The sequence below is a fragment of the Mesoplodon mirus genome, assembly GCF_964341445.2.
Source record: "Mesoplodon mirus genome assembly, chromosome: 18".
NCBI lineage: Eukaryota > Metazoa > Chordata > Mammalia > Artiodactyla > Ziphiidae > Mesoplodon > Mesoplodon mirus.
In genome coordinates, this window is record NC_138994.1 from 58,200,050 (window position 1) to 58,214,824 (window position 14,775).

General features: G+C 43.9%; 1 protein-coding gene across 7 annotated transcripts in view; it reads right to left on the bottom strand.

The window, feature by feature from the left end:
• RFFL (ring finger and FYVE like domain containing E3 ubiquitin protein ligase) overlaps positions 1-14,775 on the bottom strand; it is a 70,204-nt gene that overhangs the window by 40,477 nt on the left and 14,952 nt on the right. The window contains exons 1-2 of one of the 7 annotated variants that reach the window (XM_082603157.1): positions 4,481-4,622; positions 2,637-2,711 (exon numbers count right to left, since the gene is read on the bottom strand). The exons of 4 other annotated variants lie outside the window; for them this stretch is intronic. In XM_082603157.1, coding sequence (XP_082459283.1) covers positions 2,637-2,649 — 13 coding nt within the window. In that variant the 5' untranslated portion in view covers positions 2,650-2,711; positions 4,481-4,622. Of the gene's footprint in view, positions 1-2,636; positions 2,712-4,480; positions 4,623-7,556; positions 7,701-14,775 lie in introns of those variants that run through there. 2 more of the 7 variants (XM_082603156.1, XM_082603159.1) reach the window with 2 other exon arrangements.

The window sequence follows — 14,775 nt, forward strand, 5'->3', positions numbered from 1 at the left end:
TCTCTACCTCTTCTTTTCTTTCCATCCCAAAACCTCCCCTTTATTCACAGGGCCAGTAGAATCCACCATTTTTGACCATTAGTTAAAAAAAAAATTAGTACATCTCCAATGTATCTATATTCAACAGCAAGTGAGACAAGTACTACTACACAAATATACTGTGTTCTATCTAAAGCAGAACTCTAAAAAGAAATTTCAAAGGGTAAGATAAAAATATAGAAAAACTTAGCTCTAATCATTCCTTCCCATACCCCAAAGAAAGGTTCCATATGTCCCTAGAATTTGGAAATTCATTTTGGAGGTCACTACACTTTTATGGAAATTGTTTCAAGACAAAGATAAATAGAATAGAGTTGGTATAGCTCCTAGCACAGTGACTGGCACAGAGAAGATGCTCAGTGAACATTGGTCCATTACAGTTTTTAGAAAACCTGCCTCTACACACATACGTCTCTGTACAAGTTTGCACAAAGTGAGCTCTCAGCTCAGTCTCCCTTTCTCTTCAATTCCCCCATAGAATAGCTGGTGCTATGCTTCACTTCCATGTCACACACTTGTTCATGAACTGTGCTCCAATCTACTGAAAGCCCTTTCTCCAAGGTCACCAATGATCTTGTGATGGCTAAATGCACGGCTTTTTCCTACATCAAACCTTGACGACCTCCCACATGCCGATGACCTACCTATCTTCTTCCCTTTGATGCCCACTGAAAGCGCAATAGTTTGACTCTCCTTTAAAGACATATTTTCCTCCCTGTCTTTCCCTGGCTCCTCCTTTTGCCCCTTAAATATCTCCTAACCATTCTTCCTTTCCTTCTCTAGTGAATTCTATTGGTTTTACTTTTAAAATATATCCTGCAAACATCCCTCCTATGTCCACGGCCACACCCTGACTTATATGCCATTATCTTTCTCAAAAACTAGAGCAAACACCTCCTTACTGGCCCCCTCTTTGCCACTCTCTTTTCTCCACACAGTAGTCTGGGTAAACTTCTCTTTTAAAAACTATACTCCGCCTGAGTTCCCCGGTGGTCCAGTGGTTAGGATTCCAGGCTTTCACTGCTGTGGCCTGGGTTCAATATGTGGTGGGGGAACTGAGATCACACAAGCCACGTGGCGTGGCCAAAAAAGAAAAATACACACACACACACACACACGTACACCTGTTACTCTCCTGCTTTAAAGCCTTCAGTGGTTTCCCACCATGCCCTTTCGTAAAGCCGAGACTCACTACATGGCCCACAAAGGCCCCATGTGATGTGGGCCCTGCCTACCTCTTCTACTTTACCTCATGCCACACCCCCCATTCACCTCACTCGAGGCCCTTGGTGGTCTCCTTTTATTTTGACTTCCTCAAAGAAAAAAATCATTTATTGCCCCCAAGGCCTGCACACTTGTGGTTCCTTTCCTGCCAGGAACATCCTCCACAGCTCTTCACAAAGCCAGCTCCTTATCCATCAGACTTCGGCTCACCTTCCCTACAGTGCAGTTGTCTGGCACACAGTGGAAGCTTGGTAAGTATCCGTTGAATGAATAGATTCCTCAGTCTTTGGAATCAATCTCAGGCTTCAGTTTAATAGTCATTTCCAAATTCCTGCTAGATATCCAGACTTCAAATCCAGCATACCAAAGACACTCAAAACCCAACCCTTCATCTTTCCCCAAACTAGTTTCCTCCAATCTTCTGAAATTATATGAGCAATAAAACCCACACTTTCTGCTTCAGAAGTATGAATTTCCCATTCGTGTGCTCCACCTGCCCAAAATTCTGATCATCCATTAAAACCGAATTCAGGACTTCCCTGGTGGCACAGTGGTTAAGAATCCACCTGCCAATGCAGGGGATATGGGTTCAAGCCCTGGTCCGGGAAGATCCCACATTGCTGCGGAGCAACTAAGCCCGTGCGTCACAACTACTGAGCCCGCGCACCACAACTACTGAAGCCCACACACCTAGAGCCCATGCCCCGCAACAAGAGAACCCACCGCAATAAGAAGCCTGCACACCGCAACAAAGAGTAGCCCCCGCTCACCGCAACTAGAGAAAGCCTGTGCACAGCAACAAAGACCCAACGTAGCCAAAAATAAATAAATTAATTAATTTTTAAAATATGTTTTTAAAAAACCCGAATTCAAATATCACTTCATTCATTTATGCTTTCAATCAACCACTTATTCATTCAACAGTTACTGAGTGCCTTTTATGAGGCAGGCACCATGTTAAGATACTGGAAAGCAAAGCAGACATATTTCTGTCTATTATATATCAGTCAAATGATCACACAAATATTTAATTATAAACTAAAAATTGCTATGAAGGAAAAAGTGCTAGAAACTTTGAGAAAACATAAGCGAGGAATCAAGAAACACTCCTTTGGTGATGTGCTGACTGGATGAGATGTAACTTATACTAGGCAGCCTGGAAGGTGGAGCATGCCAGGCAGAGGCTTCGCCAAGTCCTGGAAGCAGGAGGAGACCAGCAGGCCTATCTTTTTTTTTTTTGGCCATGCCATGTGGCATGTGGGATCTTAATTCCCCCACCAGGGATCGAACCCGTGCCCTCTGCATTGGGAGCACAGTCTTAACCACTGGACCACCAGGGAAGACCCCTAGCAGGCCTATCTTAAGGCACCTACCATTCTGCCTCATATAGACCAGCTGGATTTGTCTTGTTCTGCCTCGCACCCCAGCCTCATTTTACTGATAGTTACCTGAAAGGACAAAGCATGTGTCAACATCCCCAGGAGATACTGATTCACAGGTCTAGTACCTAAGGAGTCTATGCTTGTAAAAAGCTCCCAGATGACTCTGATATGCAGCCAGGTTTATAAACTATATGCCCAAACCACCTACTCAATAAATATATAGATTATTATCTCATTTAAAATCTCTAAGGTCAGTGTGGTAAATTGTTTCCAAAATTGGCCACAATAATCCCAACCATGCTGCATGTCCTTTTGCAGTGTGACTTTGACACTCTACCCTGTAAGAGGTGGAGTCCATATCCCCTCCCCTTGGATGTGGGCTACACGCATGACTTACTTTAATCAAAAGAATGGGAGCAGAAGTGTATGTACGACTTCCAGGCCTAGGCTTTAAGAGGCCCTGCAGCTGCTTTGTGGCCCCCTTGGAAGCCAATCACCATGTAAAGAAGCCCAGTCTAGATTAATGAGTGATGAGAGGCCATCTCTCCATGAGAGAGCTGGACCTCATGGAGGAGAACCAAAATGTCCCAGCCAACAGTTAGCACCAAGACCCCAGATACGTGAGTGAAGCCATGTTGGATCCTCCAATCCAATCGACATCACGTGGAAGAAAGCAATATGGCCCTCACCCCTGTATTACTAATCCACTGAATCACAGCAATAAAATGACTATCATTTGAAGCCACGAAAAGTTTTAGGGTGATCTGTTACACAGTAACAGATAACTGACACAATCAGAAATTCAACACTCTTTTAGCAGTCATTCAAATGTTTCCCAACTTTGATGATCAAAAAATTCTTCCTTGGGACCTCCCTCGTGGCTCAGTGGTTAAGAATCCACCTGCCAATGCAGGGGACGCGGGTTTGTGCCCTGGTCTGGGAAGATCACACATGCCACGGAGCAACTAAGCCCGTGAGCCACAACTACTGAGCCTGCACTCTAGAGTGCACTCTAGAGCCCGTGAGCCACATATACTGAACCCACATGCTGCAACTACTGAAGCCCGCACGCCTAGAGCCTGTGCTCCGCAACAAGAAAAGCCACCACAATGAGAAGCCCACGCACCGCAAGGAAGAGTAGCCCCCACTCGCCACAACTAGAGAAAGCCCGCCTGCAGCAACAAAGACCCAACGCAGCCAAAAACATTTTTTTAATTAAAAAAAAGAAAGAAACTCTTCCTCATATTCATTAAAATCACTCCTCCCTCAATTTAAGCCCATTTCCTCTTAAATCTTTGAAATACAGGAAGACCAATTAATCAAAATCCCCAAGCAAAAACTATTCTTGTACTCAAAGATGGTAATCAAGCCATCCCTTAGCTTTTCCTGCTCTAAGCCAAAATCTTTCTATTTTTTTTAAACGTATAACGAAAAGGAATTTTTTTTTAACTTTTTAATCATTTTTATTCCTCTCTTAAGTATGGGGGGGACCAATATTGGATTCCACATGCCAGTATCTAACAGAGGTTATGTCCTAGCCCTTATGGTTCATCTTTCTTATTTTACTTTTATTTAGTTATTTATTTATTTTTGGCCACACAGCACAGCATGCGGGATCTTACTTCCCCAACCAGGAATCGAACACGTGCCCCCAGCAGTGGAAGCACGGAGTCCTAACCACTGGACCGCCAAGGGAATTCCCTGGTTCACCTTTCTATAATCAAATTCCACAGTCCCCAATATGGCATGTTAGCCCCCCAAAAGTTGTGAATTGCCCTACAAACTTAATCACTTACTAGAATTAATGTGAAACCCCTTCTGCTCTTAACACTCACCTTATTCCATTTTGTGACGACTCCCTTCACTCATCAACCTGGTTTGACGCTCCACTATTGAGGTAGATTTTAACAAATTCTAGGTACTTGAAGCACAACAGAAAAGCTTGAGAGGCTGGAGTTGGCATACCATTCATGTCAATCAAGGTCTCCAACCACGGTCAAGGCCTCTCCAAGGCCAAGCAGGTTCTGAGTACCTCCTCCTTCCACCTCGAAGATAAAGTGACCTTGCAAAAGACAAGACCTTTAGCACTCACCTACTGAGCAAAGGCACCTTTTCCGTAGAACCCAACAAGGTATATTTATCTACAAAGAGACAAACCAGGTGCTTACAGCAGTGTAAAAACATGTTTTCCCTCTGAGTCTTACCAGAATGTATGCTTCAATGTCAGAAGTAGCTTTACAATCACCCATAAAATAGGGATAACAAAGCCTACCCAACACAGGGTACTGTAGGTATCAAATAAAATGATACAAGGGAATAATTTTGTAAGGTACTATACTACATTAGGTGATGGTCTAGAACTAGGTTTCAGGAAGTCCTATAAATCTTCAAATTAACTTTGGATGGTTACCTCATGGTTTCAGGTGACATATACAGAATAGGCACCATGGGCTCAAGTTCATCAAACAAGAACCAAAAACATGCCATCTAACTAGAAAGCTTATGGATTTTCTAATACTGCCAAGACTAATAAAGATGTTTAGACTAGTGGGTTGACCCTGGGGACCCACTTCAACCACTGTCTAATGGTGCTGAGCTCTAGGTCAAGGACCAGGTCCAGTGAAGGAATTCAACAGTCTAGTGGAAGAGACAGACACTGCTGTAGAAGTCCAAATAAGGAAGAATAACTACCGGAGGAAGTCAGGGGAGGATTCACATATGAACTAAGTCTCCTGGGGATGAGCACTTTGCCTGTCAGAGAGGAGGGGGAACCACCAGGAAATGGCACAGTGTCCTAAAAGGACGTGGTGTGACCAGGGACTGGAAAAATGAAGAGTTCAGTGAGGCTGGAGAGGAGAGAAATGGCTGGGAAAAGGAGAGGGAGATAAAATGAGTAACAGGTAGGACAGGGTCCAATTATGAAGGACTTTCCCAGTCCAGCTAAGTAGGAAACAGAGAACAAATGGCACTCTGAGACGCTGCGAATGAAAAGATTAGGTTTGGCCTTTAGGAACGTAACTTTGGCAACGAGAATGAGAGGTTGGAGCAGAGAAGGATCTACGGTGCAGTGACAAAAGCACAGTCGAGATTTGATAAGGCTTTGAATCAGAAGTTACAAACTCAAATTCCTGGAGGCAAAGTAGGTCAAATGTGACATCTTCGTTGTGTAACATCTGGGAGAATGGTGATTATCTGTGATCTTGGAAGAATGCAGGCCCCACCTAAAAGTCTTCACACATAAAATGTTAAGCCACTGGGCTGGTTAAACAAAATATCTAGTTTTTGACCTATGATAAATTAAAGCAATACAGTGGGAGTGAAGAAAAGACACACATCAAACAGTACGCCAATATAATCAAGAGGGTTTAGCAACCATAGATTTATCATATTTAGAGATGTGAGGCATAAAAAGAATGAAGAGGAAGATTTGGTAGATATAATTAACAGAGTTCAAACATACAGCAATACAAGCAGATAACAGATACCGGGTAGGGGAGATAATGACTCGTTATGTACGTGTTGAACTTCAGACAAACCTGGTAGGTTTGTGAAGTTGGACAAAGCTTGTCAAGATGCGTCAAGTTGGAAATAAGGATCTGAAGTTTGGGAGAGACAGCTGGGCTCGTAGGACATACTGAGGATGGCTGAATTCATGGACATATCTGAGATCCTTAGAGGAAGGGGCTGGGAGAAGAGTGAAAAGAAACCCAAGATGAAGCCCTGGAGCATCTCGACACTTATGGGATAATCAAAAGAAAATGAGAATAAATAATGGAAGGATACTCTGGAAACTCAGAAGAGACAAGGTGGCCACAAAGTCACAGGAAGAAGGCTGCTGGGGAAAAAAAAAAAAGAATGGTTCAATAGTGCCAAATGCTAGGCAGAGATTAAGTAAGATGGAGGCTGAAATCAGGACCAGAATACTGGGTCTGGAAATCAGGAGTTTACTTGTAATCTTCAGGAGAACAGGAAGAGGGTAATGGGGGTAGAAGCCAAAATAACAAAATAACAAAGAGCTGCTAAGAGGATCCGAGTTGAGGAAGTACCATGGAGGCTCGTGCTCATTCAACCCTTACTAAGGACCTACTATGTGCCAAGTACCATGGATATAATTCTAACAAAACAGGTGCTGCTTCTCAATACAGTCCACGATCGAGGAGACACAGGATGCTCCTGAGTACTCATTCAGTCACGGTGAGTAAGAAGAGATTTCACGGAAGAAGTGATTTTCAGGCTCCAGCCAGTTAAGCCAGTTGGCCAGGTTAAGCTGGGGCAGGGTGTCTCAGAGAAGGCTTGCCTGCGCAGAGGCCTGAAGTAAAGCGTGAACATGGACCACTTGGGGGTAACTGTAAGGAACAGGAAGGAGCAGACTTTAAGGAGGGTTACTGCCTGGTGCTGAGACTGAAGATTTCAGAAGTTCAGAGGTGAAGAGCGGGAAGGAGACAGGGTAGCAGTCTGAACAGAATGAGGGATGAGGGGAGGGTCTTCCTAACACCTCAGAAACTCACTGGGAAGACCGTGCTTTCTACAATTCAGGAGTCACAGTTATCAAGCAGAAAAGCAAATATGTTTGCCCCTCTCTCTTCCTTTAACAATGGTTTAGTATGACTAAACTATTTCTCACAAGACACAGAAAGAATAGAGACTACAACAGCAAAGGATGGATAAAGCTGTGAACCTGTTTGATTTCTCTAAGGTTTATATAATAAATGGTCTTATTAGGTCCAAAACCACATCCAGATCCCAAAGGAAATGAAACTTTTCCCCTAACATCCCCTCCAAAGAGTTGAAGGGCTTTCAGATACCCGAATTGATAACACGTTGACTCACTTCTAAAGACTAAGGCTCTTCCCAGTTTCTGCATCAGCTCAGTCTAGCTCAAGACACTAAGAGAAAACAGACTGGGGTTACCTGATTTTGCCTGTTTCAAAACATGGCCAGGGCAGAAAGCAAGCTGCCTCCGGTTCCTGCCGCTGCTGAGGTCCTTGGAGCCGGGTTCAGATGAGATCATCTCAGGAACCAACAGCAGCGGCTTTCAGGCAGTGAATGGTGCTGCCTGGGGACATATCTTTGGTAAGCAAGATTGCAACAGAGCAGGCGGTTTACCCAGGGCAGTGCTGACTCATGCCAGGCAAAACTCATTTCCCAAACAACTCAGCCTGAGCCAACCGCAATCAACTGCAACCTAGAAAAGAAGAGGCACCCCACTGATTTTTCTTTTAAATCAAAAGCTGATTACTGGGGGCAGGTGAACCTCATTCCCCGACTGCTGGTCACCCAGAAAAGCTCCAGTGGTCAGTGACCTTCTGAAATATCACCTGAAAACAGCCTGGGGCTCAGGACAGCACGATTACTGAAGGTAGCAGGTCCACGAGCTCTGGAGATTTCCCCAAGAGGCGGATAAAGAAGTCACTTCGCATTTACAAATTAGAACATCTGGGTGAGAGGATGCCCAGTCATGGGGGGACCTGCCCAGTCATGGCTAGCTGGTCAAATCATTAGGGTGAATTCTGTCAGCTCTGACCAGGCTCACTGTTCTTTTTCCCCACCAGGCTTTCTCTGACCTTTCTGTTTCCTTAGACAACTCATGTTCTCTAATTAACACAGATACATAGGAGGGTTTTCTTTGTTTGTTTAATCAGCTGCCACATTCTCTATGCTAAATCTAAGTTATCCACCATCACACCTACTAGATGTTTAAGGAACACAGGAGTCTGTGAAAATCACATTAACATTTACTTTTGAAAAATCCTTAAATTTATGTCAATTCTCATTTATTGGCCAGCTTATTAAAAAATCGATTCTAGGGCTTCCCTGGTGGCGCAGTGGTTGAGAATCTGCCTGCTAATGCAGGGGACACGGGTCCGAGCCCTGGTCTGGGAAGATCCCACATGCCGTGGAGCAACTAGACCCATGGGCCACAACTACTGAGCCTGCATGTCTGGAGCCTGTGCCCCGCAACAAGAGAGGCCGCGATAGTGAGAGGCCCGCACACCGCGATGAAGAGTGGCCCCCGCTCGCCACAACTAGAGAAAGCCCTCGCACAGAAACGAAGACCCAGCACAGCCAAAAATAAATAAATAAATAAATAATTTTTTTTTAAAAAGTAACAAATGTTCAAGTACAATTGGTGTCTTAAAAAAAAAAATCGATTCTAGAATGACTGGCTCATCAACAGCTATTAATTATTGTTGAATTTGCCCTGACAGGCTAGAACTGACAATGGTGCTGGACAAAGAAAACAAAAGATTAAGTCCTTGCTTCCTCTGTGTTTGTGTTTTCATTCGACAAGAATGAAACTAAAGTTCATATCAGATCCTTCTGTTCCCTGCTCAAAATTTCCCACCGTCATCAGCTATTCCTTAGCATGGGCATTCAAGGCCACCACACCTAGCCTTGTTCATCCTGTCAGGTAGGTCTCTCAAGGCATCAACTCTGGATGTAGCTGCCAATCCAGCCTGTCATTCAATAAATGTTAGGATTCGTTAAAATGTACATAAAGGGCTTCCCTGGTGGCGCAGTGGTTGAGAGTCCGCCTGCTGATGCAGGGGACGTGGGTTCGTGTCCCGGTCTGGGAAGATCCCACGTGCTGCGGAGCGGCTGGGCCGGTGAGCCATGGCCGCTGGGCCTGTGCGTCCGGAGCCTGTGCTCTGCAACGGGAGAGGCCGCAACAGTGAGAGGCCCGTGTACCACAAAAAAAAAAAAAAAAATTCTCAAAAAAAAAAAAATGTACATGCAGATTGTCAGAATTCGGGTTTAAAAACTATGCTATTTAATTCTATTCCTTTTCATGAGGCTAGTTTAAAAAAAAATAAGTTATTTATCCAACTCAGTGCCCCTGAATTACATTATTCCAACAGGATAACCACACTGGCCTTTTAGAAGGTTTTATAAAATGTTCCCTCTTTTACTTCCTCCCGTTCAGTGTTTTCCTTTCCAGAAAATAGCTGTGTTTAAAGAAGTTTTCCTGCAGTATGTGTTAATTAGTCTTTTTCAAATGATAAAAGCATCTTTAGAGCAGTTGACAACCATTATCTCACAGACCACACTTCAAAAAATATTTCTGTAGTGGATGATAAGTCACAAACATCCTAATATGGAGCAACTCTCAAGGTACATACAGTAGAGACAAATACAGAAACAAAAATAGAATACTGTTAAAAGCTTCTGACTCATTCTATATTAGTAAACTTTAAATGAGGAAGAGAAAATCCAGATGGTACTCTGCCCAGGAAGTAAATGTAAATGATGCGAAGCACAACAGAAGCATCAGAACCTCCTAATTCTGCTAAGATAAGCACCACTCAGCAGGTGAGGAGGGCTGTCTCAGATTATCGTTTCCCTCTGTGGGATTCTGTACAGTTCCGATCAGTTTCCCCTGAATATAACCATACTCCAATTGAGTTCCTTCTTTTAGCCGGGAAAGGCTGAGGATTATACACGCAGAGCTCTAAAAAGATGCTAAACTTGAACTAATGGCTTCAGGCACTTGAGCTTTTATAAGGTTATATGAAAACTCCAAGAATATGAGACTGTATGAGAAATAAACAAAATAATTGGGGCTCTGTGCTTAATTTCCTTCAATATATATATATTTTAATATATTATTCTAAAACTCAGACAAAGTTAATTCACACCCAAAGCTATACAGACTTAATTTTTGTGTGGTCACAAGAGATACTTAACATGTGTATGTGTGCATGTTAGGCTTTTGTGTACGAGTATGTATGTATGTATGTACGTATATATACACACACACCTTGCAAACACCATACCCACTGTTTTTACTTGAACAGAAATATGTAATGCCGTTTATAGCCCACATTTGGTTTGTTTTCTGTTATTTCTTAACATTTTAAACAACAAGCAGGTGTCAAAAGAAATTAAAATAGTCATTTCTTAGGATCCTGTAGTCTTCCAAATCCATAGAAAATTACCAAATACATAGAAAAAGATATGGGAAGGAAGTGCAATGGGAGCAGATCAAGGAGGTATTTTAGCTTTACCAGTATTTGAATACATTTTACAACAAGCATATATTCAAATATTACTTGGTAATTTAAAATTCAGTTAAAAGTTTTAAATGTTCTGCTGTTTATAAACTACTTTAATCTTTTCCCCTTCTCACTCTTTCCTCTCAACAGCCTCCTTTTACCTGCTTCCCCATTCCTAGCATCCTAAATAATACTGCACATTTCCTCTTTTTAACGAAATTAATCTTATTTATGTCCGTATCCTTTTTCTTTCCCCCCACATCCTTTTTATGATTGAGAAGACAGTGAACTGATAAACCCAAATTTCCAAGAACCAGTGGCTTTCTCACTTTGTTGATAATTAGAGACACTGCTAAATTCTAATCTTGGATGTTCAGGGATCTTATAACCTTTTTTTTTTTTTTTTTTAAACTAGAGGACCTACTCTTCAAAAAAGACAATGAATGTCAACCAAGTAGCTATCATCTAATAAATCACAGAAATTAGGCATGAAAAATGAAGTAAACTTTAGGATACTCGAGAATCAACTCTAGAGGTACTTAAGAATCAACAGTGGTGCTTACTGAAAAGGATCACTTCCCAACCCAGTCTCTCAGACACTCTGAATTAGCAGAAGTGGAAGGAGCCCCTAGAATCAGAATTTTTAATAAGCATCTCCCTCTCCCAAGTGACTCTGATACAGAGAGGCCTTGGATCATGTTTTGGGAGACAGGTCATAGCCGTGTTCCCTAAGCACTGTAAAATGAAAAGTTCTTGTTTGTTTTTTTTCTTTGTTTTTTGGCTGCATTGGGTCTGCGTTGCTGCACGCGGACTTTCTCTAGTTGCGTCGAGTGGGGGCTACTCTTCGTCGTGGTGCGCGGGCTTCTCATTGCGGTGGCTTCTCTTGTTGCAGAGCACGGGCTCTAGGCAGGCGGGCTTCAGTAGTTGTAGTGCGTGGGCTCAGTACTTGTGGCTTGTGGGCTCTAGAGAGCAGGCTCAGTAGTTGTGGCGCGGGCTTAGTTGCTCCGCAGCATGTGGGATCTTCCCAGACCAGGGATCAAACCCGTGTCCCCTGAATTGGTAGGTGGATTCTTAACCACTGCGCCACCAGGGAAGTCCAAAATGAAAAGTTGGGTTTTTTTCCCCCCAAAGACCACCAAATGGGCTTCCCCGGTGGCGCAGTGGTTGAGAGTCCGCCTGCCGATGCAGGGGACGCGGGTTCGTGCCCCGGTCCGGGAAGATCCCACGTGCCGCGCAGCGGCTGGGCCCGTGAGCCATGGCCGCTGAGCCTGCGTGTCCGGAGCCTGTGCTCCGCAACGGGAGAGGCCACAACAGTGAGAGGCCCGCGTACCGCAAAAAAAAAAAAAAAAAAGACCACCAAACTGAACAGTAGTCTCACAGAGCAGGTCTTAGACATCAGTCCCCTCACCCACAAGAACCATCAAGAATATAACAATTGGGCTTCCCTGGTGGCGCAGTGGTTGAGAGTCCGCCTGCCGATGCAGGGGACACGGGTTCATGCCCCAGTCTGGGAAGATCCCACATGCCATGGTGTGGCTGGGCCCATGAGCCATGGCCGCTGGGCCTGCATGTCCGGAGCCTGTGCTCCACAACGGGAGAGGCCACAATAGTGAGAGGCCCACGTACCAGAAAAAACAAAACAATAAAGGTTCTTTTTAAAAAAAAAAATAAAAAGAATATAACAATTGAACTGTATTTACTTTGTTAACTGGACCATTATTTTCGTCAAGCCTCTAGAGGCAATTATCCTAACTACTTATCTTAAGGATTTTCGCTGTCACCCACAGTCCTGTTAGACTGAGACATTTTCACACCTGGGATGCAGTACAAGGGGCTTAATGGAATTTTTATGACTGTGAAAATTAAAGTTCATTTGACTCAACAGAACAGTCAAATAGAACAAAGGAGAAAACCTCCGCAAAGGCACGGCTTGAAAGTAGAGGCTTCTGACTTCCTGATGAGGCAGTTTTGCCCAGAAATTCAAACCATGGGATGCTATATAGCTCATATGTCGAGAGTACCTAAATGGCAACTTATCACCACAGCATCATCCACCGCAGGCTTACTGTAACATTTGGAAGCACAACCCTGCTGGATAGGATGGCCTCTCCTGGGAGACAGCGGCTGTTGCCATGGCGGGGATCATTTCATCTTGGGGCCAGAAGAACCGGGCAGTCCCTTTAATCTTTAAAGAGCCACTTTAGTGTTCAGATATAGGAACCGGCACTGAATGAGGCTCAACCTGCTTCACAGCACTTTGTGGCAAAACCACCCCCGAGCTGCAGGAGGGCACGCCAGCCAAGCCAGTCCCCGGGGCTGCAGTTACCAGAATCTGTTCTGTAATATAATTTGGGCACTTTATTATCCACTGTGGCATAATACTTCATAGTGCACAAAGGTATCCAATAGCGGACTTCCCTCGTGGCGCAGATGGTTAAGAATCTGCCTGCCAATGCAGGGGACTTGGGTTTGAGCCCTGGTCCGGGAAGATCCCACATGTCGCAGAGCAACTAAGCCCGTGCGCCACAACTACTGAACCTGCGCTCTAGAGCCCGCGTGCCACAGCTACTGAGCCTGCGATCTAGAGCCCGCGTGCTGCAACTACTGAAGCCCGTGCACCTAGAGCCCGTGCTCCGCAACAAGAGAAGCCACCGCAGTGAGAAGCCCGCGTACTGCAACGAAGAGTAGCCCCCGCTCGCTGCAACTAGAGAAAGCCCGCGCGCAGCAACGAAGACCCAAAGCAGTCAAAAAATAAAAAATAAAATTAATTTAAAAAAAAAAAAGAAGAAAGGTAGCCAACATCAAGGGTACAGCAACTGCCTACCTCAGGCACAATGAAATACTAGATTAGTAAATGTCAGGAACTGAAAAAGTAACAAGCCCACTTTGAAGGAAAAGGAAGACTCCAAAGCTGACAGGACACAGCCTGATGACCTGATGACAAGATTGGGAGAAAGGAAGTCAGCGACGTGACTAAACTGCTGTCTTGGGCAGTTCACTTTAGAAACCTGGCAACGGAAATCTTGGAACCATTCGACAGGTGTGATTTTCTATACAAAGCTATTTCTTCATTTTTTCCCCTGTGCTGCTAATACAGAAGAGGGGCAGGGAAAAGGCCCTTGTCATCAAACTCCATCACCTGAACAACTCCAAGAGCTTCATCATGAAGTCATTGGTAAGCTCATGTTCTATTCCCCAGTAGCCACCCTCTCAGAACAAAGATTCTGTAATTCCACTTTGAAGATGACCTTAATTCATAATTCTTATTTACTCTATAGCTCTGGATTGTTCTCTTCCCCAAATACACACACACATTCTCTCTCTCTCCCTCTCCCTCCACCCTCCCCGCCCCCTTCTCTTTCTCTGTCTCTCCACCCCCATACTCATTCTCTGCCTCCAATAAGTCAAACTTCCTAAAGTTTCACCCTGGTTTCCACGAAAAATGCCACAAGATTAAGTTACCTTCCTTCAGGTCCCCAAGTCTAGGGGGCCTTTGTTGACATGCGCTTCATCTTGATGGGTGATTTCTAGCCATGCAGATAAATTACCTGTTCACCTACAGTTAATCTTCAAACTGGCTTTTGTAGGCTATGGAAATAAAAGGGTAAGACTGCACAGCCTGAATGTCCCATCAAGGTAATCAAAGTAATGGAAGAGGCAGAGAAGACAGAAGGAGAGATTTCAAAATAAAAACTGCGCTGTGCATTTCAGGAGCACTTAAGAAAACACTCCATCTGACTAAGCAGCCAATGAGTAGACAAATACCCAAAGGACTATACATTCTCTAAAGATTACTGTGCTCACAGTTCTTGCTTGCCTCAAGGCTTGCAAAAGATCACACCATAAAGTTAGACTTGCATTATTCATAATAGAGTGGATAGATAGATCCCAACACCCAGAATTCTAAGGATTTACCTGCAAATAAAGCCATAACCTTATTTCAACCCAAACCCATGTAACTAGGAATAAAATACTTATTGTTTGGGTCTTTCAATGGCATCTCTCTCATCCCTTTTACAACAGAACAAAAAAGGGTTAGAGAAAGGAACCCAAAGTTTTGTCGCAGGCATTAAACACTTAAAAAGGAAACACAGGGGAAAATGCCCACAATATATTATCCATTAAAAAAAAAAAAA